The sequence below is a fragment of the Salvelinus namaycush genome, chromosome 40, assembly GCF_016432855.1.
Source record: "Salvelinus namaycush isolate Seneca chromosome 40, SaNama_1.0, whole genome shotgun sequence".
In the NCBI taxonomy this organism is placed as follows: Eukaryota; Metazoa; Chordata; class Actinopteri; order Salmoniformes; family Salmonidae; genus Salvelinus; species Salvelinus namaycush.
Genome location: NC_052346.1, coordinates 492,520 through 518,052, shown reverse-complemented (window position 1 = coordinate 518,052; position 25,533 = coordinate 492,520). Strand labels below are relative to the sequence as shown.

Genomic DNA, 25,533 nt, shown 5'->3' with positions numbered 1-25,533 from the left:
TCTCTCCTTGCTGTGAGGAGAGAATCTGAAAAAGCCCTCCCACCCTCTCCATCCGCGTCTGGACAGCCCTGACTCTCACGCCTTACTGAGTCCATCCTATGTGTTCTGTGATTAGTGAAGTTGTTTACATCCGCACACTTTACTTGACTTTTTTTCTCTCGCTTGACCAGACAGTGTGCTTTTTGCACATGGAAGCCACTGGTCTCCGATGGCTTGTTACTACATTGTCATCAGCTCCACACACCTCAGCAATGGACACTTCAGGAACATCAAGGGAGTTTTCCGGGGTCCCCTCAATAAGAATGGCAGCAAGAACTTGGTAAGACCTGCACCATCTCATAAACCTCTGAACAAGACAAAATTCTACATTTAACTAATGTTGCATTTTGAACCATATGGATGCATTTATGAAAATATGTGCTATATAGAATCCTGTTTGATTGTCTGCTGAGGAAGCCGGCTATTAGTAATTACAACAGTGATAAAGCGTTACAGATCTGGGACTGTGTGATATTACAGAATATCAGCTCTGTAAAAGAGATGATACACACACACACACACACACACACACACACACACACACACACACACACACACACACACACACACACACACACACACACACACACACACACACACACACACACACACACACACACACACACACACGACCAGTCCTTTGAACTTAAAGCTTCAAAGGAAGCCGCACTGTGTCCAAACCATGGACCACTTCATTATCACAAATGACATTATACATGATTATATATTATCCATACTCTGAACAGGGCTCTAGAATTAAAAGATCAGAATAATGCATTAGAACTGCAATGTCTATTGTCTGATGATTTTGGTGAAAAATATGCAGGAAACAATGATATGGCGGCAGCCCTGCAGTGTAATTTAATTATAGTACATTTCTGGATTCCTGGAAGGAAAATCCTTGCAAAGCTTTCAAAGCGCTAATGAAAATGCACACATTCGCTTGTTCCATTTCTGTCTCTCTCTAGTCCGTATTTACACCTCGCTAAGGCACTCCGGGGGCTTTCCCGGCGGAGGAGCCTCCGCTCTAAAGAAGTGGAATCATATCAGATGAGATATTGATGCACTCACTGTGAGGCTATGAGAAATCACCGCTTAGTAGGAACCCTGTTCCCAGGGTTTAATAGACTAACGCAGCTGGTGTGTGTGTTGGGCGTCGTCGCCATCAAACAGCAACAGATTGTCTCCAGTCAACTGGAAAGCAAAAGAGTACACAATCCTCCCTCAGCAGTCTCACTCTATCCAGTTGACAGTTGATTTCTCACTACAGTCAACACACTTGCAGGCGCCTTGTTCATATATCAGTAAGGATCCCACATTTACCATATGCCAGTGGTTTCATTCTAAACATGTGGAATCAATGTGACTACTAAGAAGCCACCTCAATGCGGTGGATAAGGACTCTGATTCTGAGGCACTCAGTAAGACTTAGTGAGATCTCCTGTAATTAGAGCTATGCTACTCTCACTATGCTACCCTCGCTAAGAGTCATCTCACTTACACTTCCCTAGATTATCTATTTAGATATGCACAGCAATAACTTCACTTGTTGCTCTAGCTGTGAATTATATTCTATCCAGGCTATTTATTTAACGGCCTGATTTGCAGATCCTACCTTGTATTTACCTTATGTTTCATGCTACATTATAGTAAATGTACGCTACATTATTTGAGTAGTGACATGACTGCAATTCGGGTCAGGTCCCAAGTCCATCCGGATCCAGCCGTATATACAGTTGAAGTCGGAAGTTTACATACACTTAGGTTGGAGTCATTAAAACTCATTTTTAAACCACTCTACAAATTTCTTGTTAACCATCTGTAGTTTTGGCAAGTCGGTTAGGACATTTACTTTGTGCATGACACAAGTCATTTTTTCCAATAATTGTTTACAGACAGATTCTTTCACTTATAATTCACTGTATCACAATTCCAGTGGGCCAGAAGTTTACATACACTAAGTTGACTGTGCTTTTAAACAGCTTGGAAAATTCCAGAAAATTATGTCATGGCTTTAGAAGCTTCTGATAGGCTAATTGACATCATTCTTGCTGCCAAGGGAATGCCTGACAGCTTGAAAAACGTTTTAGACACTACGGTGAAAATGATTCACTTTGTTAAAGCAAGGCCCCTGTATTTTCTGCATTATGCAATGATAGGGGCAGCGACCATGTAACACTTTTACAACATACAGAAGTGCGCTGGTTATCAAGGGGCAAAGTACTGACACGTTTTTCTAATTGAGAAAGCGAGCTAAAAGTTTTCTTTACTGACAATAATTTTCACGTGTCTGACCGCTTGCATGATGACGACTTTCTCACACGACTGGCCTATCTGGGTGATGTTTTTTTTTGCCTGAATGATCTGAGCCTAGGAGTACAGGGACTCTCCAAAACTATATTCAATGTGCGGGACAAAATTGAGGCTATGATTAAGAAGTTGGAGCTCTTTTCTGTCTGCATTAAAACTTCTTCGGCATCGGTGTCCCTTCCACGGGACGTTTGAGCTAACATTGGCTAATGCGATTAGCAAAAGGTTGTAAATAACAAGAACATTTCCCAGGACATAGACATACCTGATATTGGCTTAAAGCTTAAATTCTTGTTAATCTAACTGCACTGTCCAATTTACAGTAGCTATTACAGTGAAAGAATACCATGCTATTGTTTGAGGCGAGTGCACAATTTTTAACATAAAACATTATAAATAAACAAATTAGGCATATTTGGGCAGTCTTGATACAACATTTTGAACAGAAATGCAATGGTTCATTGGATCAGTCTAAAACTTTGCACATACACTGCTGCCTTCTAGTGGCCAAAATGTGTATTGCACCTGGGCTGGATTAATACATTTTGGCCTTTCTCTTGCATTTCAAAGATGATGGTACAAAAAAAATAGAAAAGAACGGTTGTTTTTTCTTTGTATTATCTTTTACCAGATCTATTGTGTTATATTCTCCTACATTCCTTTCAAATTTCCAGACGTCAAAGTGTTTCCTTTCAAATGGTACCAAGAATATGCATATCCTTGCTTCAAGGGCTGAGCTACAGGCAGTTAGATTTGAGTATGTCATTTCAGGCGAACATTTTTTAAAAAGGGGCAGATCCTTAAGAGGATAACCCCTTCATGCCCTGCCTCCAGTCCACTTACCAACATCTGAACAAGAAAGCCTCATCGAAATTGAAACAAGCGGTTCTGTGAAAATTGAATTTCAAATCAAATCAAAGTTTATTTGTCACATGCGCCGAATACAACAGGTGTAGACCTTACAGTGTAATGCTTACTTAATTTAATCAGAAGCCACTGCCAGATTTCTGGATAGGTCTGCGCTGAGAGTTTCTTGCCTTGGCAAATTGCGCTGTTAAGACAATGATGCCCTTTGCAACCACGTACCTATGTGAGAGTGGATTCTCGACCTTCACTAGGATGAAAACTAAATACAGGCACAGACTGTGTGTGGAAAATGATTTAAGAGATTCTCTCCAATACAACCCAACATTGCAGAGTTATGTGCATCCTTTCAAGCACACCCTTCTCATTAACTTCACTGCGCTACGGATCCCTTTTACAGGATCACTTTCCTAAACAACCGCTAGAATTGCAGGGCGCCAAATGCATAAATATTACAAAAAATATTTATAATCATGCAATTACAAGTTAAATATACCAAAACACAGCTTATTTTGTTGTTAATCCACCTATCGTGTCAGATTTTGAATATATACTTTACAGTGAAAGAAATCCAAGCTTTTGTGAGTGTATCAATCAATGCTACAACAGCTAGCCCCAAATTAGCATGGTCACGAAAGTCAGAAAAGCAATAAAAGGAATCGCTTACCTTTGATAATCTTCGGATGTTTGCACTCACGAGACTCCCAGTTACACAACAAATGTTCTTTTTGTTCGATAAATATTATTTTTATAACAAAAAAACGCCATTTGGGTTGCGCAGTATCTTCAGAAAACCAAAGCTTTGTTCCGTCCGACAAATTCCAAAAAGTATCCGTAATGGTCGTAGAAACATGTCAAATATTTTTTATAATCAATCCTCAGGTTGATTTTAACAAACATAATCGATAATATTTCAACCGGACCATAACCTATTCTTTAAGAGAGAAAAGGAAAATGGGGAGCCCCTCTCTCGCGCACAGGAATTATTCAGAGGACACCTGACTACTTTTGAAACATCTCGCTCATTTTTCAAAATAAAAGTCTGAAACTATGTCTAAAGCCTGGTCACAGCCTGAGGAAGCCATTGGAAAAGGAATCTGGTTCATACCCCTTTAAATGGAGGATAGACGGGCCAGGAAACACAGATTTCTTTTTTTAAATATCACTTCCGGGCTAGATTTTCTCAGGTTTTTGCCTGCAGAATAAGTATTGTTATACTCACAGACAATATTTTGACAGTTTAGGAAACTTTGGAGTGTTTTCTATCCTAATCTGTAAATTATATGCAAATACTACGACCTGGGCCAGAGAAAATGTCCGTTTACCTTGGGAAAGTTATTTTAAGAAAAAAATAATTCTGACCCCTAGCGCTAAGAGGTTTTAACTTCTTAGGGATCAAATCCCGTTAACAGGATAGATTTGACAACATCCGGTGAAATTGCAGAGCGCCAAATTCAAAATACAGTATTGTAGATATTTCACTTTCATAAAATCACAAGTGCAATACATCAAAATAAAGCTTAACTTCTTGTTAATCCAGCCAAGGTGTCAGAATTCAAAAAGACTTTACAGCAAAAGCAGAGCATGCGATTATCTGAGGACAGCGCCTCGCATAAAAAATGACAACATTCATCTATCAACCAGGCAGGTGTGACACAAAAGTCAGAAATAGCCATTTAATCTTACCTTTGAAGATCTTCTTCTGTTGGCACTCCAAAATGTCCCTGAAACATCACAAATGGTCCTTTTGTTTGATAATGTTCTTCTTTATGTCCCAAAAATGTCAATTTATTTGGCGCGTTTGATTCAGAAATACACCGGTTTCAACTCGCCCAACATGCCTACAAAGTATCTAATAAGTTACCTGTAAACTTGGTCCAAACATTTCAAACAACGTTCCTAATTCATCCTCAGGTATCCTAAAACGTAAATAATCAATAAAATTTAAGACGGGATAATCTGTTTTCAATACCGAAGAAAAATACCACGGAGTGCGTTCCTGTGTACGTGCAATAAAAGACTTCAGCCCTTCAGAGACATGAACAAAGAACAGCCGTTCCTCAAAAGAGGAATGAAAGACTGTTGACGTCTAGTGGAAGCCATAGGAACTGCAACCAGGGCCCTTATAAATCAGGATTCCCAGTGAAAACTAGTGGAAAACACAATGAGCTCAAAACATTTTTTCCCTGGATGGATTGTGCTCGGGGTTTCGCCTGACAAATCAGTTATGTTATACTCACAGACATTATTCTAACAGTTTTAGAAACTGAGTGTTTTCTATCCAAATCTACTAATTATATGCATATCCTAGCTTCTGGGCCTGAGAAACAGGCAGTTAATACCGCCCCCTATCCCGAAGAAGTTTTAACCTGTGGTGAGGTATTCACAATTTTTGATGAACAAATAAGGTTTAATATGTAAGATGGCTAAAGAAAGAGCAACATTATCGATCATTATTATTATTATTTGTGCCCTGGTCCTATAAGTGCTCTTTGCCACGAGCCGGGTTGTGACAAAAACTCACACTCATTCTTATGTTTAATACATGTATCGTATAGTGTGTGCGTGGCAGGCTTACAATGATGGATAAAAACAGAGTGCGCTGACCCGGGTACGAGAGGTGGTACGCAGCTGGAACGTTTGAAGATGTATGGGACTATAAAAAGTTTGGGAACCACTGTGTTCCAATGGTCAGGGAATTAGAACTGTAATTTGTTGAGGAAACAGGACTGATTTTAGACACTTTCAATTTCTCTCTACAACTCCAGTGTTGTGTTAATTAAGCACCGAACAGAAGAAAACTGACTGAAAGAGGGAGGGACTATTTGGATTTGTCCAATAAGAAACGATAATCCTAATTGTCTGTTGCAATATGTTTTTAAATGTTTTAAATGATTTCATACCCCTAATTTAGAAAAAAACTAAATTCAGCATCTCCAAGATGCAGTACCCCACCACAGATATGTGCTTTGGCTTTCCCTCTAGTCTAGAGCAACACAAAGTATAGCTACTGTAAGTATGTGTGTCCCGAGTGGTGCAGCGGTCTAAGGGACTGCATCTCAGTGCTAGAGGTGTCACTACAGACCCTGGTTCGATTCCAGGCTGTATCACAACTCGCTGTAATTGGGAGTCCCATAGGGCGGTGCACAATTTGCCCAGCGCCGTCATTGTAAATAAGATTTTGTTCTTAACTGACTTGCCTAGTTAAATAAAAGGTAAATAAAAAATACAAATGTATACCGGGGAACACTGCCTTGACATGCTGTCACGTTACCGAGGACACTGAAGGAGTGTGCGAGGTGCGCGTAGGCGTTCACACATCTCTCACCTCTGTCAAACCCCGGGAATATTGTAGGAGGACGGCAAGCGAGCCACCATTGCCGCACAAGTCAATTAGCCTCCTCTCTCTTTCTCTTTCCCCATCATTTCTGTGCTTCAGAGCCCCTGATTGCCACACTAATGAGCTAGGTCTGAGGAGCACATTCAGCTTCACACTTTTTGAAGAGAGCGAGAACTCCCCTCTCCTCTCCAGAGAGGTGTTTGAAGTCTATATTGGCAGTGGTTAGTTATTCATGTGTCCTCGCCTTCATTTTCTGGGCAATATGCGACAGGTGGAGTTCTCCTTCCACACATAATGACAGTTTTGATGTACCTTCATTAGAGGTGGGACTACCCTTTATTTAGCTCTCAGCATCACTAGAGTGAAAACTATATTCTATATGTTTGGCCTTGTGTAATGGAACATGCATTGGGATATAGGAGCTCATTAATGGTAATGGTTTTATTGAAGACACTACATATAATGTATACCAGAGTAAATATGTGAACAGTTGAAGAACAGTCAGAAGTTTACATACAATTAGGTTGGAGTCATTAAAACTCGTTTTTCAACCAATCCACAAATTTCTTGTTAACAAACTATAGTTTTGGCAAGTCGGTTAGGACATCTACTTTGTGCATGACACAAGCAATTGTTGTTAACAGACAGATTAATTCACTGTATCACAATTCTAGTGGGTCAGAAGTTAACATACACTACTTTGACTGTGCCTTTAAAAAGCTTAGAAAATTACAGAAAAAGTCATGGATTTAGAAGCTTCTGATAGGCTAATTGACATCATTTGAGTCTATTGGAGGTGTACCTGTGGATGTATTTCAAGGCCTACCTTTAAACTCAGTGCCTCTGCTTGACATCATGGGAAAATCAAAAGAAATCAGCCAAGACCTCAGAAATGTCTGGTTCATCCTTGGGAGCAATTTCCAAACGCCTGAAGGTACCACGTTCATCTGTACAAACAATTGTACCCAAGTAAATACACCATGGGACCACGCAGCCGTCATACTGCTCAGGAAGGAGATGTGTTCTGTCTCCTAAAGATGAACGTACCTTGGTGCGAAAAATGCAAATCAATCCCAGAACAACAGCAATGGACCTTGTGAAAACGGGTACAAAAGTATCTACATCCACAGTAAAACAAGTCCTATATCGACATAACCTGAAAGGCCGCTCAGCAAGGAAGAAGCCACTGCTCCAAAACCGCCATTATAAAGCCAGACTATGGTTTTCAACTGCACAAAACTTTTTGGAAAAATGTCCTCTGGTCTGGTGAAACAAGAATAGAACTGGTTGGCCATAATGACCATCGTTATGTTTGGAGGAAAAAGGGGGAGGCTTGCAAGCCGAAGAACACCATCCAACTGTGAAGCACGGGGGTGGCAGCATCATGTTGTGGGGGTGCTTTGCTGCAGGAGGGACTGGTGCACTTCACAAAATAGATGGCTTCACGAGGAGGAAAATTACGTGGATATGTTGAAGCAACATCTCAAGACATCAGTCAGGAAGTTAAAGCTTGGTCACAAATGGGTCTTCCAAATGGACAATGACCCCAAGCATACTTCCAAGGTTGTGGCAAAATGGCTTAAGGACAACAAAATCAAGGTATTTGAGTGGCCATCACAAAGACCTGACCTCAACCCCATAGAAAACCTGTGGGCAGAACTGAAAAGGTGTGTGCGAGCAAGGAGGCCTACAAACCTGACTCCGTTACACCAGCTCTGTCAGGAGGAATGTGCCAATTCTGGGAAGTTTGTGGAAGGCTATCCGAAACATTTAACCTAAGTTAAACAATTTAAAGGCAATGCTACCAAATACTAACTGAGTGTATGTAAACTTCTGACCCACTGGGAATGCGATGAAAGAAATAAAAGCTGAAATAAATCATTCTCTTTTCTATTATTCTGACATTTCACATTCTTAAAATAAAGTGATGATCCTAACTGACCTAAGACAGGGAATTCTTACTAGGATTAACTCTCAGGAATTGTGAAAATCTAAGTTTAAATGTATTTGGCTAAGGCGTATGTAAACTTCTGACTTCAACTATCTATATATATATACACTGCTCAAAAAAATAAAGGGAACACTTAAACAACACAATGTAACTCCAAGTCAATCACACTTCTGTGAAATCAAACTGTCCACTTAGGAAGCAACACTGATTGACAATACATTTCACATGCTGTTGTGCAAATGGAATAGACAAAAGGTGGAAATTATAGGCAATTAGCAAGACACCCCCAATAAAGGAGTGATTCTGCAGGTGGTGACCACAGACCACTTCTCAGTTCCTATGCTTTCTGGCTGATGTTTTGGTCACTTTTGAATGCTGGTGGTGCTCTCACTCTAGTGGTAGCATGAGACGGAGTCTACAACCCACACAAGTAGCTCAGGTAGTGCAGCTCATCCAGGATGGCACATCAATGCGAGCTGTGGAAAGAAGGTTTGCTGTGTCTGTCAGCGTAGTGTCCAGAGCATGGAGGCGCTACCAGGAGACAGGCCAGTACATCAGGAGACGTGGAGGAGGCCGTAGGAGGGCAACAACCCAGCAGCAGGACCGCTACCTCCGCCTTTGTGCAAGGAGGAGCACTGCCAGATCCCTGCAAAATGACCTCCAGCAGGCCTCCAGCAGGCCATATATATATATATATATATATATATTGTTCATGTAAATGCTGTATATAAAAGTACCACATATACTATTCAAAATGTATGTATCAAAAGCAAAAATGTGGGGTTAATATGTATTTAATAAAATAAATACAAATTACTGGCACTGGCTAATGACTGGGAAAAAACTGACTTCTTTAAACAGTATTACACCACATTGCGTGGGTGCCTGCGTAGGTGTATGCATGTGTGCTTGCATGCTTGTGTGTGTGTACATGTGTCTTTGTGTTTGTAATGATTATTGTATCGTTATGATCATTGGAGCAGTAATCATGAAATTATTTCTAGTTAAAAAAATTGGTTGAATGGTTAGGTGGTATGCAGATGTCTTTTACACCACTTTTTAGCAACCAGAAAAATATATTTTCCTTGGTGTAATGTGTTGCTTCAACCAATATAAAATATTTGCCAGGCATGAAAAAGGCATGATGCTGTTAGGAAAGTGATAACTTTACTTGTTTTAAATCTGATAATTTTATGTAACTTGAAACAGATTCCAACAGCAAAGTTCTATCATTTGACATCCCATTATCATGACACAAGGCGAGACCCAGATGCAGATGGTTGGAGTCTTACAATATTTGTTAATCCGATAGGGAAGGCAAGAGAATGGTCGTGGACAGGCAAAAGGGTCAAAACCAGTTCAGAGTCCAAAAGGTACCGAAGGGCAGGCAGAATCAAGGGCAGGCCAGGCAGGATGATCAGGCAGGCGGTAACGAAGTGCAGTCAGGCAGGGATCAAAACCAGGAAGACTATCAAAAAGAGAATAGAAAAAGGATTACGGTAAAAACACGCTGGTTGACTTGACTAACGTACAAGACAAACTGGCACAGCGAGACAGGAAACACAGGGATAAATACACTTGGGAAAACAAGCGACACCTGGAGGGGGTGGAGACAATAACGAGGACAGGTGAAACTGATAGGGGTGTGACACCCATGGCAAATGCTGTGCTGCTGTGGTATGTCCCTTGCCTTTATAGGTAGGTTGCATCCCAAATCGCACCCTGTTCTCTACATAATGCATATTTTTGCACTATAAAGGCAATAGCATGCCATTTGGGATGCAACCGTATGTGCCTCCCGGGTGGCGCAGTGGTCAAGGGCACTGCATCGCAGTGCTAGCTGCGCCACCAGAGTCTCTGGGTTCGCGCCCAGGCTGGGCTGGGTTCGCGCCCAGGCTCTGTCGCAGCCGGCCGCAACCGGGAGGTCCGTGGGGCGACGCACAATTGGCATAGTGTCGTCTGGGTTAGGGAGGGTTTGGCCGGTAGGGATATCCTTGTCTCAGTATGTAAAATGTATGCACTCTACTGTAAGTCGCTCTGGATAAGAGTGTCTGCTAAATGACTAAAATGTAAAAATGTAAAAAAATGTAGGGCATTGAGGAGTGATAACAGATCCTGAGCTGTTCATAGGGGGTTAATGGGGGTCACTCCTTAGGCTTACAGGGTGACTCTCTTGGGTTCATGTCCCCCTCTAGAATAGTGAGAGAGATGTGCTACACCTCCAACATTTACCTGACCCCTGTACATGCTTCATACACACTTACATTTCTGTTTCTCTCAAAGAAAGATTCCTGGGGTGCGATATTCCCCAGGTGTCTGGAGTTCTAAGATGATTTTCAGATCAACCTAGAGTCATACTCTTGCATACACACACTCTGAGAAAAACCGTCCCCTATTAGAGCTCCTTGCTGAAATAATCACTTGAATCACTTGATTCAGCAGCAGTAATAGTAATATGGCCTCCATTGAATTTAGCATTTGCAAGATCCCAAAGTTAACAATACATGGGTACAAAAACATACTATTTACTCAGAGATTTCTTTTTCGTGTCATTTATTTTCCAGTTTCAGAAACAAACCAGCACTTTGCAACACATCACAGTGAGACATTACAGTGACTCTTTGCTTGCGATTGCAAAGAGAGAGCTAGATTGGGAGGCATACATCAGTTCATCAGCCTCAATCGAAATGGTATATTGTATATTTATTAGTCTGAAGAATGGCTTGAATAAGTATTAGTCAGGAATGGAGGGTAGGCAGGAGCACCAACATACGGGGTGATATGAATATGACCCAGTGTGTACGGGGTACAACACCAGTGTGATCCATAGCATACATGAGTAGGCAACGTCCAACTGTTGTGTTTCTGTGACATTAGTACAAATGAGTTTGATTGCAACGAATTCATGCTGATTTAAGCATGTGACTCAAAGCTAGCGCCTCTTCCCAGCGGGCAAAACTGGTTGTAATGATGTCTTTCATGACATCATGGTGAAAATACTGGTTTTATAGGAGGTTTTGTTTGTCATTTTAGCAAGCAGAAAAAACATTTACCATAATCTGGTTATTTGACCATATAGCAACCAAAGTATGACATCTGTCACAAGACATCTTGTTCTTGTCAAGTAAAATATGTTTACCTGGTTGTAACAGAGTACAGTTGGTTGTAGTCTGTTGAAATTATGTTTATAACTCAAAAATAATGAGTGCATTGCAAGCAACGGGCAGAATGTAGCGCTGCGCTACATATTACCGCTAGATTTCATAAAACGCGTCTCGGTCAAATTAGCAATATTTGAATATTTTATTTGGATGGGTAAGGAAGTATGGCCAGGCGGGCCAGCCCATAATGTCGGCCCTGAGTGATTATGCATTGGAAACCGTAAGGCTAATGAATTTAAAAAATACTTATTAGAGTAGCCTGTGAGAATATAGAAGTAGTAGGCCTATATTTCATTCAAACATTTCACCTTAAATGTCAAAATAATATTACCATACATTTTCATTTGATAAATATAGATTATTTACTGTAACTCAATCCCAATTGTCTTGATTTAGTTACACATCTTAAATATGTACAGTCCAGGGATATTTTCCCCCCGATCTTGATAAGAAATATATGTTTTAATTTACAACAGTTGTATTTAATGGATTACATGAATTGGAAAATGAATCAAATAATAAGAGTAGGCTACACCAACATTAGTTTTCCATTCATACAATGTGTCAGGCAAATTTCCACAGTCGATTTGCGGTGGTAAATAAGGAAATACTTTATTTAAGTTGTACGGAATGATTGGGAAATATATAAATCGCCCATCAAAAAGTAGGACTAAATTGTTCAGATGATAATAACCACCAGAAGGTGAACTTATCTTGAAAGACTGGTAGCAAGCAGGACTAAGGTAACACCGACATCAGCTTTTAGGGAGCGGTAATAAGGTGACCAGTAATGGTTGCAATTCAAATCAGCTGTGCAGGTGAATTTAGCACGTATTTATGGTTTGACCAGAGATCAGTTTGCAATTATCTGGTGGCCGTCGATGGTTGCAATATGCCCTATGTAAATAAAGTGGCGATAAGCAGTTGAAACATTAACACTAATTTATCATTCCAAACCTGCAGATTGCCCCTTCCCCTATGTGCCAAATGTTGCCCTCTGAGTTTGAGTATAAAGCCAAAGCGCGGAAAAGACAAACACTAGAGGGAAGGAAGTCTGACTGCAACCTGTCCATTGCTCAGCTAATGGAATATAAATTGATTAAAGTGGTGCTAAACTTACTGATTTGGCCTACTTTTTTTGCTTGCTCATTAAGAAATGCAGCGGCCATGACTAAAGCCAAACAAGAGATGTCTTGGGGGTGTAGTTTAAAGTGGGTGTCTGTTAGCTGTGTGTTCGCATGTGGCAAGCGTTTTTACATTCATTCTACCAAAACAGTACACAGTTACAGTCACACACCCGTCTACATGACTTGAAACAGTCGAACCAGGTCTTGTCTTGGAGTCGCTTATGCTAGCTAGTGCTCGCCAACTTCTTCGCCAATTAGCTTCAGCCGGCTGGTGTGCAACAGTGGCAAAGTTGGTTTGACTTTGGATAGCCTTTCTCCGTGGCTCGTTAGGGACCGTGTGGAGGATGAATCAGAATTAGTTGGATAACATAGATAAATAACATGTTTTATTTACACAATATACTTATGTGAGATACTTGTCATTAGAATGTCTCCCTTTGGACTATAATGTTGGCAGTTGCACTTTCCCCTTCTCAGCTAGAGAAAAGTCACTTGGGGCCCAGAGAGGGGAGAGGTCAGGCTTGTGTTTTACATGTCTGGTAATATGCAGAATATCAGAAAGGGAGAGGTCAGAATGGAACATTGTCTTCATATGTGAATGTATCTGTTAAACCATGTGAAGGGATGGCGTGATTAAGGGGGTACCAATTATCTCTTGGCTCCACAATGTCTGTACGCCAGTCACGCCCTCCTTTTCCCATTGGGGGGAGGAGTATGGCAGTGTCTGGAACCATTGTATGTCCCCTCTGATGTTGCACTTATCTTGAGATAGTATATGACCTAGAGGCTCACTCCCCTCAGTGAGCTTGTCCAGGAGTGGGGTGAACTTGAGATGGGCATATCTAGAGTTGACAATTGATATATGCCATTAGATAAGTTGGTGTTTTTGTACTATGAAGTACCAGGAACAAGATTAGAACCTCGTCTTAGAGACCAAACTGAACGATAATTTATAGCTAATGCTATCTGGCTATGGGATACTCCTTTCTCAAGTAAAAGGCACTTTGTGAAGTTGTCCTAAGATCTGTGGTTTGTCATGTAAGTTGAGAGGGGTGTATCTTGGCTATAAAAGATCTTGGTATTCTTTTGTAGGGACTCTCAGAATTCATTATAGACACTGAATTGATCTGAGAGTCAAAGGGCTATTGTAAAGCTCATAACATATTATTAAAGATGAAATTTAAGTATAACTCTGACTGGTGTGTGGTTTGTAACTCTCCTCATTTGGTAATACAGGAAATTGCCACGACAACCGTCAATAAATTACAGAATGTAAATGGAACAATATTTTCATGTTGCATACACATTTTAGTTGTCTCATTAAATGCTTTCAATATTTGTACATTCATTTCTACAATTTATAGTTGGTTTGAGGTTTTTAATAAGTTATTGAAATTTGGAGCTATTGAAATTGTTTAATATTCTCCCATGTACATTGTGTAATTTACTGATGGTTCCTAACTAGCCTCATAGGGATATCAAATGTCAAACCAAATTGACCATGGTAATTATGATCGGTCGCATTCAGTTGCACTTCGAATTGATAAGTACTTGGATGCTGCCAGCTGTGAGCATGTGGGCAGGATTGAAATAAACCCAACCCAAGGAAAACTGTTACACTTCATTCCGGGATATATCTTTTTTCCTAATTATCTCACAAATCTCTTTTCATCCTAACAATGCAGAGTAAAAAAAACGCAAATAAGAAAACTAAAAGGAAATATTAACACAATAAAATAACAATAACAAGGAATACTGGTACTGAGTCAATGTGCAGGGGTACGAGTTGAGGTAATTGAGGTAATATGTACATGTAGGTAAGTGTAAAAGTGACTGGGAAATCAGGATAGATAGCAGCAGCGTATGTGAAGAGTGTAAAAGTATGTCTGTTTGTATGTATGTGTGTGTTGGAGTGCCAGTCTGGGTATCCATTTGATTAACTGTTCAGCAGTTATGGCTTGGGGGTAGAAGCTGTTCAGGAGCCTTTTGGTTCCAGACTTGATGCTCTGGTACTGCTTGCTGTGAGGTAGCAGAGTGAACAGCCTATGACCTGGCTGGAGTCTTTTACTATTTTTAGGACCTTCCTCTGACACCGCCTGGTATAGAGGTTCTGGATGGCAGGGAGCTTGGCCCCAGTGATGTACTGGGCTGTACACACTACCCTCTGTAGCACCTTGTGGCCGGATGCCAAGCTGTTGCCATACCAAGTGGTGATGCAGCCATTCAATATGCTTTCAATGGTGCAGCTGTAGAACCTTTTGAGGATCTGAGGGCCCAATCTTTTCAGCCTCCTGAGGGGAAGAGGCATTGTCCTGCCCAAATCACGACTGTGTTGGTGTGCTTGGACCATGACAGGTCCTTAGTGATGTGGACACTTGGGAATTTGTGTGACCTTAAACACTTAAGTACCTCTAGTTAAATGTCCCATTGGTATCTGGACAATATTATGTTGTTGTCTTGTGTGGATATTCCATGCTGTGGTCTAGTAGCAATGATGAGGAGACTCATGCTCACTCAGTCCTCTTAACTGAATACAATACTGATGCAGCTCTCATCATCATTAACTACTACATTACTGCACCTCGTGCCTTTCGCTCTGTTCTGCTTGCCTCTAGCATCTTTGCTGAAAAGTGCACTTTGCTCAGTTGGATATGGCAGGGCCATGTCCTAGCTCAAGACCAAAAATGTAATACAAATTAGGCTACACAAAGGTAGACTAAAATCATTCCAAACCCGATTAAAATGCAACAGCTGTATATCGTATTGAAGGGCTGGCTTTAGGACCATGCAAAGCATCACTCGGAGAGAAGCTGGAACTTTAACAGTGCCAGACAGTTTGCTGTCCCAGTCAACCATTTAGGCAGTGCGTTGATCACTTTCAATTTGATATCTGCATTTGAACTCAACCTTGTAAGCCTCGCAGCCAGCTGTTTTATGCACCTGTTACTTTCACATCAATGTCGACATAGGCACATCCAATAGGCTGGGGAAGATAAGCTTCCCCTAAAATAAATGGAATTAAATTAGCCAGAATTAGCTAAATAATTACTTGTGGCTACACATAAATAAATTAAATAATTCAAAGTACTACACCAGAGAGCATGATTTGGCCACAGAGGATCATTAGCTTATTTTAAGAGTGCAAATAGCCTACCAAATAGCTGATTGTTGAGTTGCAATAGTCAGTGTAAAGTAGTTATATAGGCCTAGGCCTATCGGAATATTTCAAAATCCGATCATAGGAAAAACATAGCCATTTGATTTCTAAACTATTGCTGAAAAGAGAAGACAGAGAAAATACTCTATAACAATTCTCAACTCCCAATTGAGTGAAGAGTAGTATCTTGGCACCAGCGGAGAGCATCGACCATATCCCCAGTGAGTGCATGCATATTCACTGTCTTTACCATTGAATTCAACTTCCGGCGCCGACCAAGATGGCCGCCTCGCTTCGCGTTCCTTGGAAAATATGCAGTATTTTGTTTTTTTATGTGTTATTCCTTACATTGGTACCCCAGGTAATCTTAGGTTTCATTACATACAGTCGGGAGGAACTACTGAATATAAGAGCAACGTCAACTCACCATCGTTCCAACCAGGAATATGACTTTCCCGAAACGGATCCAGTGTTTTGCCTTCCACCCAATACAATGGATCTGATCCCAGCCGGCGACCCTATGCGACGCCGTAAAAGGAGCAAACGTAGCGGTCTCCTGGTCAGGCTTCGGAGACGGGCACATCGCGCTCCACTCCCTAGCATACTACTCGCCAATGTCCAGTCTCTTGACAATAAGGTTGATGAAATCCGAGCAAGGGTAACATTCCAGAGAGACATCAGAGATTGTAACGTTCTCTGCTTCACGGAAACATGGCTAACTCAAGAGACGCTAACGGAGTCGGTGCAGCCAGCTGGTTTCTTCACGCATCGCGCCGACAGAAACATACATCTTTCTGGTAAGAAGAGGGGCGGGGGGGGTATGCCTTATGATTAACGAGACGTGGTGTGATCATAACAACATACAGGAACTCAAGTCATTCTGTTCACCTGATCTAGAACTCCTCACAATCAAATGTCGACCGCATTATCTACCAAGGGAATTCTCTTCGATTATAATCACAGCCGTATATATTCCCCCCCAAGCAGACACATCGATGGCCCTGAACGAACTTTATCTGACTCTTTGTAAACTGGAAACCACACACCCTGAGGCTGCATTCATCGTAGCTGGGGATTTTAACAAGGCCAATCTGAAAACAAAACTCCCTAAATTCTATCACCATATCGATTGTGCTACCAGGGCTGGTAAAACCTTGGATCATTGTTATACTAACTTCCGCGACGCATATAAGGCCCTCCCCCGCCCTCCTTTCGGAAAAGCTGACCACGACTCCATTTTGTTGCTTCCAGCCTACAAACAGAAACTAAAACAACAAGCTCCCTCGCTCAGGTCTGTTCAACGCTGGTCCGACCAATCTGATTCCACGCTTCAAGACTGCTTCGATCACGCAGATTGGAATATGTTCCGCATTGCGTCCAACAACAACATTGACGAATATGCTGATTCGGTGAGCGAGTTCATTAGAAAGTGCATTGACGATGTCGTACCCACAGCAACGATTAAAACATTCCCAAACCAGAAACCGTGGATTGACGGCAGCATTCGCGTGAAACTGAAAGCGCGAACCACTGCTTTTAATCAGGGCAAGGTGACCGGAAACATGACCGAATACAAACAGTGTAGCTATTCTCTCCGCAAGGCAATCAAACTAGCTAAGTCCCAGTACAGAGACAAAATAGAGTCGCAATTCAATAGCTCAGACACAAGAGGTATGTGGCAGGGTCTACAGTCAATCACGGATTACAAAAAGAAAACCAGCCCCGTCGCGGACCAGGATGTCTTGCTCCCAGACAGGCTTAATAACTTTTTTGCTCGCTTTGAGGACAATACAGTGCCACTGACATGGCCCGCTACCAAAACCTGCGGGCTCTCCTTCACTGCAGCCGAGGTGAGTAAAACATTTAAACGTGTTAACCCTCGCAAGGCTGCAGGCCCAGACGGCATTCCCAGCCGCGTCCTCAGAGCATGCGCAGACGGTGTGTTTACGGACATATTCAATCAATCCTTATCCCAGTCTGCTGTTCCCACATGCTTCAAGAGGGCAACCATTGTTCCTGTTCCCAAGAAAGCTAAGGTAACTGAGCTAAACGACTACCGCCCCGTAGCACTCACTTCCGTCATCATGAAGTGCTTTGAGAGACTAGTCAAGGACCATATCACCTCCACCCTACCGGACACCCTAGACCCACTCCAATTTGCTTACCGACCCAATAGGTCCACAAACGACGCAATCGCAACCACACTGCACACTGCCCTAACCAATCTGGACAAGAGGAATACCTATGTGAGAATGCTGTTCATCGACTACAGCTCAGCATTTAACACCATAGTACCCTCCAAACTCGTCATCAAGCTCGAGACCCTGGGTCTCGACCCCGCCCTGTGCAACTGGGTCCTGGACTTCCTGACGGGCCGCCCCCAGGTGGTGAGGGTAGGTAACAACATCTCCACCCCGCTGATCCTCAACACTGGGGCCCCACAAGGGTGCGTTCTGAGCCCTCTCCTGTACTCCCTGTTCACCCACGACTGCGTGGCCATGCACGCCTCCAACTCAATCATCAAGTTTGCGGATGACACTACAGTGGTAGGCTTGATTACCAACAACGACGAGACGGCCTACAGGGAGGAGGTGAGGGCCCTCGGAGTGTGGTGTCAGGAAAATAACCTCACACTCAACGTCAACAAAACAAAGGAGATGATTGTGGACTTCAGGAAACAGCAGAGGGAGCACCCCCCTATCCACATCGACGGGTCAGTAGTGGAGAAGGTGGAAAGTTTTAAGTTCCTCGGTGTACACATCACGGACAAACTGAATTGGTCCACCCACACAGACAGCGTTGTGAAGAAGGCGCAGCAGCGCCTCTTCAACCTCAGGAGGCTGAAGAAATTCGGCTTGTCACCAAAAGCACTCACAAACTTCTACAGATGCACAATCGAGAGCATCCTGTCGGGCTGTATCACCGCCTGGTACGGCAACTGCTCCGCCCACAACCGTAAGGCTCTCCAGAGGGTAGTGAGGTCTGCACAACGCATCACCGGGGGCAAACTACCTGCCCTCCAGGACACCTACACCACCCGATGTCACAGGAAGGCCATAAAGATCATCAAGGACAACAACCACCCAAGCCACTGCCTGTTCACCCCGCTATCATCCAGAAGGCGAGGTCAGTACAGGTGCATCAAAGCAGGGACCGAGAAACTGAAAAACAGCTTCTATCTCAAGGCCATCAGACTGTTAAACAGCCACCACTAACATTGAGCGGCCGCTGCCAACATACTGACTCAACTCCAGCCACTTTAATAATGGGAATTGATGGAAATTATGTAAAAATGTACCACTAGCCACTTTAAACAATGCCACTTAATATAATGTTTACATACCCTACATTACTCATCTCATATGTATATGTATATACTGTACTCTATATCATCTACTGCATCTTGCCATCTTTATGTAATACATGTATCACTAGCCACTTTAAACTATGCCACTTTATGTTTACATACCCTACATTACTCATCTCATATGTATATACTGTACTCTATACCATCTACTGCATCTTGCCTATGCCGTTCTGTACCATCACTCATTCATATATCTTTATGTACATATTCTTTATCCCTTTGCACTTGTGTGTATAAGGTAGTAGTTGTGGAATTGTTAGGTTAGATTACTTGTTGGTTATTAATGCATTGTCGGAACTAGAAGCACAAGCATTTCGCTACACTCGCATTAACATCTGCTAACCATGTGTATGTGACAAATAAAATTTGATTTGATTTGATTTGAATCAGTAGACCTATCACTGGAATGTTTTTTGAAGGACAATCATTTCCTCCTCCAGGCTAGATAAATGTCAAATTGTACAATTTGTGTCTCCACATTTTGTAGGTCTAGATGAGATGGTTGCATTCAAGACAAGGTCATTTTTACTGATCTGTTAATTAATCAGTAGCCATGTTTCCATCCACAGTTTTTATGCAAGAAGTCCTACTGAATTTTAAAAAATCACAACAGCTCTGATGGAAACAGGAAGTTCCTAGTACAATTTTATAAATGCCAACAGATAATCTGTTTGATTTACATGGTGGGATCATTTTGTGTCTGTAAAATTAATTATGCGACAAATGGTGGTGGAAACATCTTTATGCGCAAAATTGGATGTAAAAGCCATTATATTGAACTAAACTTGGGAGTCATGTGATGCTATGCTGGGTGGTCCTCTATACAGTTTATTAGGCTAAGATTAAATCATTTATGATGAGCTTCAGAAGGTGGTGAAAGTGCAGGGTGATCTTGAAGCTCTTTTCCAATAAATATTGAAGGTCTGATTCTGGTGGCATAATGATCGATACTTGATCGACACAACAAATGTTCTCGCTCTTATCCATAATAATCTCATTATGTAGACTAGCCTACACGCACAGCCTTCCTGCACTGTATCTGCAAGCTGTTGGCTTGTGCCAAGACCAGAGTAGGCACATTTGCTATTTAATTTCAACAGTTTTTGTGACAAAACTATAAGCAGAGTTGAAAATGTGATGGAAACGCACTGAACTTTAGATTTTTTTTACATTAATCCTTTTTCGCTTAAGTTGGTTTTGTGTGCACTACGTCATCACGCACTGATTTTTATCTGCAAAAAAGTCAGTTTGGTGGAAAAACCGTTGGTGGGAAAATGCACATATTTTCTTCATGCGAATTTTAGAATATTCGCATGAAAATCTGTTGCGAATTGGATGGAAACCTAACTAGTGTTAGCAGAGTAGGCTATTCATTTGTGCCCTATGTCTCCAGTCATATAAAGTGTAGTAGAATTGCATGAAATGTGTTTATAATGGTTTATGATGAAACAGCTGATTGGCTGCTTTTTAGGCAATTGAGAAATAAATGGACCGGAGGAATAAAAAAGGCAAAATCTAGGTATTTTCTTAGTGCTATGACAGAGTCTACTGGTGATCCCTCTAAATTCTGGAAAACTGTTAACTCACTTAAACAAGGAAACTCCTTGACTTCCCTACCAAAGCAAATTACATCGGAAACTGGGATCATCAGTGACCGAATTTAAATTTGTGATGTTTTTAATAAGTACTTTATTTCTGCTGGTTTTCTTTTTGAAAGAAAAAATGGCCAACATGATCCTGACCGGTCTATTGTTTCAGCCCTCGGCCCCCAGCTGATGTGGAAAAGAGTAAGCCGGTTTTTAATTTCCAAAAAGTCACAGAAATTAGGTCTTATCTGTACTATCTGCTATAGATTCTAAGACATCTTTAGGCGCTGACAATCTGGATCCATATATACTCAAGTGTGCGGCACCTATCATTGCAAAGGCAGTGACCCATATTTTTTATCAAACATTAGATGTAGGAAAGATTCCTAAAGCTTGGAAAACAGCTTTTGTTTTACTACTCCTCAAGGGAGGTGATGGTAGTGAATTGGATAATTATCGGCCCATCTCTAAGCTCTCCTGTTTGGCTAAAATTCTAGAGTCATTGGTCTGTAGGCAACTACAATCATTTTTAACTGTTAACAATACTCTTTCTAGCAATCAATCTGGCTTCAGACATAAACACAGTACCACTACGGCCACTGTACGTGTTGTAAAGATATTACTAATACCATAGATAATAGAAAGTACTGTACCACCTTTTTTATATATTTGTCTAAGGCTTTTGACACTGTAGACCATGCGATACTTTTGGGTAAGCTGTCGTTAATAGGACTGGGATCGGATGCCTGTCGTTGGTTTCATGACAATCTAAAGGATAGAAGTCAGGCTGTTAGAGTCGACGGCATCCAGTCGGAGTCATTGGAGTTGGTTAAAGGTTCTATTCTTGGTCCATTACTGTTCACTATCTACATAAACAATATCGGTGATGAGATAAGAACGTGTAAAATTAATCAATTTGCTGATGACACTGTCATGTACTCACTCTATTCTATTGCTTCAACAGCTGACCAAGCATTATCACAATTGGAGACAGATTTTAAGATATTACAAGGGTCTTTTGTAAAGCTTAAACTTGTTTTAAATGCAAAGAAAACACATTTTATGATTTTTAATAGGTTTGGTTTTTAATAAGTTGGTTGAAAATACACTTGCACTTACGAGCTTAGATGGCTCTCGAATTAATCAGGTCTCTGCATATAAAAACTTAAGGATATGGTTGGATGATAAACTGTCTTTTAAAATGCATGTTGACGAACTTTGTAAACGACTAAAAATCAAGCTAGGCTTCCACTACAAATAGAAGACAAACTGTGCACGCTACTTTTATGTCTGTTTTATGTCTGGAGAAGAAATGTCTCTGATTAGAGATACTCTGCATTATTCAGAACTGTCTGTTTTGCTGACACTGATCGATTTATATTATCAGACAAAATTATGACGATGCAATCTACTCATCACAATTGGAATAGTAGCATATTTTACATTCATCTGCAAATGCGATGATAGATGCATTATTATAAAGGTGCAATTTTATGGTAAATAAACTTGAAACTCACAAGCCTATGGATGGCAGCATTTGAAGTTGGCCTTGCTGTGACTTGATACCTATATAACACATCAAGTTCACATTGCACTGTATGTAAATTTGTCAATTTATGATGAGGTTGAGTAGTGGTTGCCATTGTATATGCTGTTCCACAGACCTTTAAACCAAATATTGCGACAATATTTAATGACTGGGGTCTTTTAAAAAAAGTGGGTGTAAAAATGCAGTAAATGAGCTTCAACTTCCAACCTCCTCCTCCACACACACTAACTTTGCTGTTCACCGTTTTCACAAGAATGTATAGACACAATAAGCTTGAAGTAAGTGATGTCTTGGACGTCCTCATGTGAATTGATGTAACTGTCATGTTACAGTGATGTCTTGGACGTCCTCATGTGAATTGATGTAATTGTCATGTTAAAACATGCGTTTCCATCAGTAAGTCATATCATGTGATGAGCTCAAATATCCACATGTAAATAGGTGCATATGGGTACAAAATGGTGTACTTTTAAGGCATATCCCCCCAATTAGCTCCTTGCTTAGCACTATACAGCCAGGCTCAGATCCAACAGGCGGCATTAGAAAGGATTAGCCTGCCATGATTTGTAAGGGCCAGACCTTCATTAAAATTCTCCCATGGTAAAGCATAGATTTTTCCTCTGTCTCCCGGCATATCCCACAGAATGTACTGTATCTGTGGCTTGACTCACTTCATCTCAGCTTGAAACGGCTGAATAGCTAATAGCAGTGGGAGGAACCATGGAGGAGTGCATGGTCAGCTTGGCCGTGCTTTTGCTGGCTGGCTGTGTGAATTAAAGAATTCAATCCAGCTGAAAGATACGTTAGATTAAAGAAGGGTTCTCTGGTTTTGTGTGTGTGTGTACTACAGTATTTTAGATTTCATCATCAATGACGCCTCAATTGACCATTCTTCGCCACTTGCTTCTTTTACTTTCTTACATGACCTTTACCCTCCTAATGTAGTTCCTCGACATAGCTGTTTGATATAAACTAAGCTAACATACATTTTTTGCCAAGCGGGTGAATGTTCTGAAGATTTTTTGTACGGCTAGGGGAAATGTATGGGAATCATATGTGATAAACTATGATCTCTACCTCCTGCCGTAAGCTTGATGGCTTATTATACTGTAACTCTCTGCCTGCTTAATGGCCTGTCTGGTGCTCCCAGCGCTGAGTCACTGCTGTAATGAGGGGTAGCGCTGTTCAGACAACCTCCCCCCAGCTCTGCCATCTGCCATCTAAAGTGATCAGACTGCAAGGGAAAAGGGAGTATGGAAAAGTTGGAAAAGGGAGAATGGAGCATTTGGTCAGAACTTCTTGCAACACTAACCTTTTGTGACTGACACCAACTCCTTGTGATGCTGAGGCTGTCCTAATAAGGACACTGTACAGGGGGAAAGGATGGAGAGATTGGACAGGGGAGAAGGGAGGGTGGGGAAAATAGTATAGAAAGGTTGGACAGGGAAGGATGGAGAGATTGGACAGGTGTGTGGGAAAATGGAGATAGTCTTCCCTATCTTTGAGAGTGGGGTCTCAATATATGGGACAGAGGGATCAATGAGTCTGCATCTTGATCAATGAGTCTGGACCTAAACTATAAAGAGAAGGGTTTGACTCCACACAATGCAGTAGACTGTCATGCATCCAGCACCCGAACACAAGCAGGTCCTAAAACAAGTCCTCAGATATGACTTCAGTCAAAACTGAAATTCTCCTATTTTCCTCAATGCTTCTCTGAGAAGGAATTTAAATGTAAATGTACTTGCTTAAAATGGAATTGACCGCAAACGAGATGGTTACAGAGATGATGATACAGTCCAACGTGTAATCCCATCGAATCTTATCCAACTCAATCTCCCTCTCTCTCATCCTTAATGAACAGGAAGCCATAGGTATATGTTACTACCGATCATCTCCTCCATTCTCCACCTTAGTCATTATGGCTTAAGGAGCCAGATCACTATGTATCATGATGCTTAAACTATCTTCAGAGGGCATTGATGTTTTGCGAGACAACGGCCCAATTAAGCAGGTGCTTGTCAGTTTGGGTTTATCAAGGCAGAGGGCTGGGGGGATGCATGTGGGCTGGCTGAGTTCAGGTCAGTGACTTGGCACCAAGGCCATGATCACCTCAGCCCTCCTGTCAGCCTCTGGTCAGTCATGATACATTTACCCTAGAGAGGAATAGAGAGAGGGAAGAAAAGAGGGAGAGATGCAAGATTAAAATCACCTTGCCCGATGTATATTACTGCTGTTCATCACAGCATTATGAAGTCAGAAAACACCAAAACACTTTGCAACATACAATATCCCATCTTAGCTTTAGAAGAGCTTACCCAACTTTGATACGCAGTGGATGGATGATTAGATTTTTGGGTCAGCCTCAATCAGGTGTGAGTAGTATTTGGGCAATCTAACACTAATACGTATGTGTGCATGCCTGCCAGCCTGTCACGTGTGTGTGTGTGTGTGTCTCTGTATGTGTACACACATGTGCATGTGTGTATGTGTGCACATGCTTTAGTGTGTGGGAAAGCCTTAGGGATTCAGTGCAGCACCTGGCTCTCTTCCAGGCCAGGCTCTGATGTCCTAATGGATAAGTGCTGAGTGGTTTATTGCAGAGACAGCGTTAGCCCAATCCATCTTGTAGGAATGGAACAAGAAACATCAGCAAGCCTATAAACTGGTATCAGGCTTAAGTTCGCAGATAAAAAGACATTCGATCATTTAGAGGAGACTTTCACAGATTTTGTTCTTTTTCCTACGCCAGGCTTTGGGGGCACCCTTGGAAGAAAATAACAATGTTTTCTCTCTTCAGATAAGACCGACAATACCAAGTAAATAATAAAGTGCTATCAACAAGATTTCTTGGCTGAGATAAAAACCTGCTACGTCTCATAAACTCTCACAGCCCCCATATTTTTCATTGGCAATTACAATGCCTTGAACAAGATTCCTCTCATAGGGTAGGCACAACGTCTGGTTATCAAGAGGGTGAGCACAATGTCTGGTGATCTTTTGTCTAGAATATATCCTGCAAAAAAGTGTCAGCTTACAGATGGTGAAAAATATATATTTTTAATGAATGTGCACAGACAAT

At 41.5% G+C, this 25,533-nt stretch overlaps 1 protein-coding gene across 1 annotated transcript in view; it reads left to right on the top strand.

The window, feature by feature from the left end:
• Positions 1 to 208: 208 nt before the first annotated feature.
• The window catches only part of LOC120033159 (zinc finger protein 804A-like), a 96,829-nt gene continuing 71,504 nt past the window's right edge, over positions 209 to 25,533 (top strand). Inside the window, exon 1 of the mRNA XM_038979444.1 lies at positions 209 to 319. Within this exon, the coding sequence (XP_038835372.1) occupies positions 209 to 319 (111 nt within the window). The remainder of the gene's footprint in view (positions 320 to 25,533) is intronic.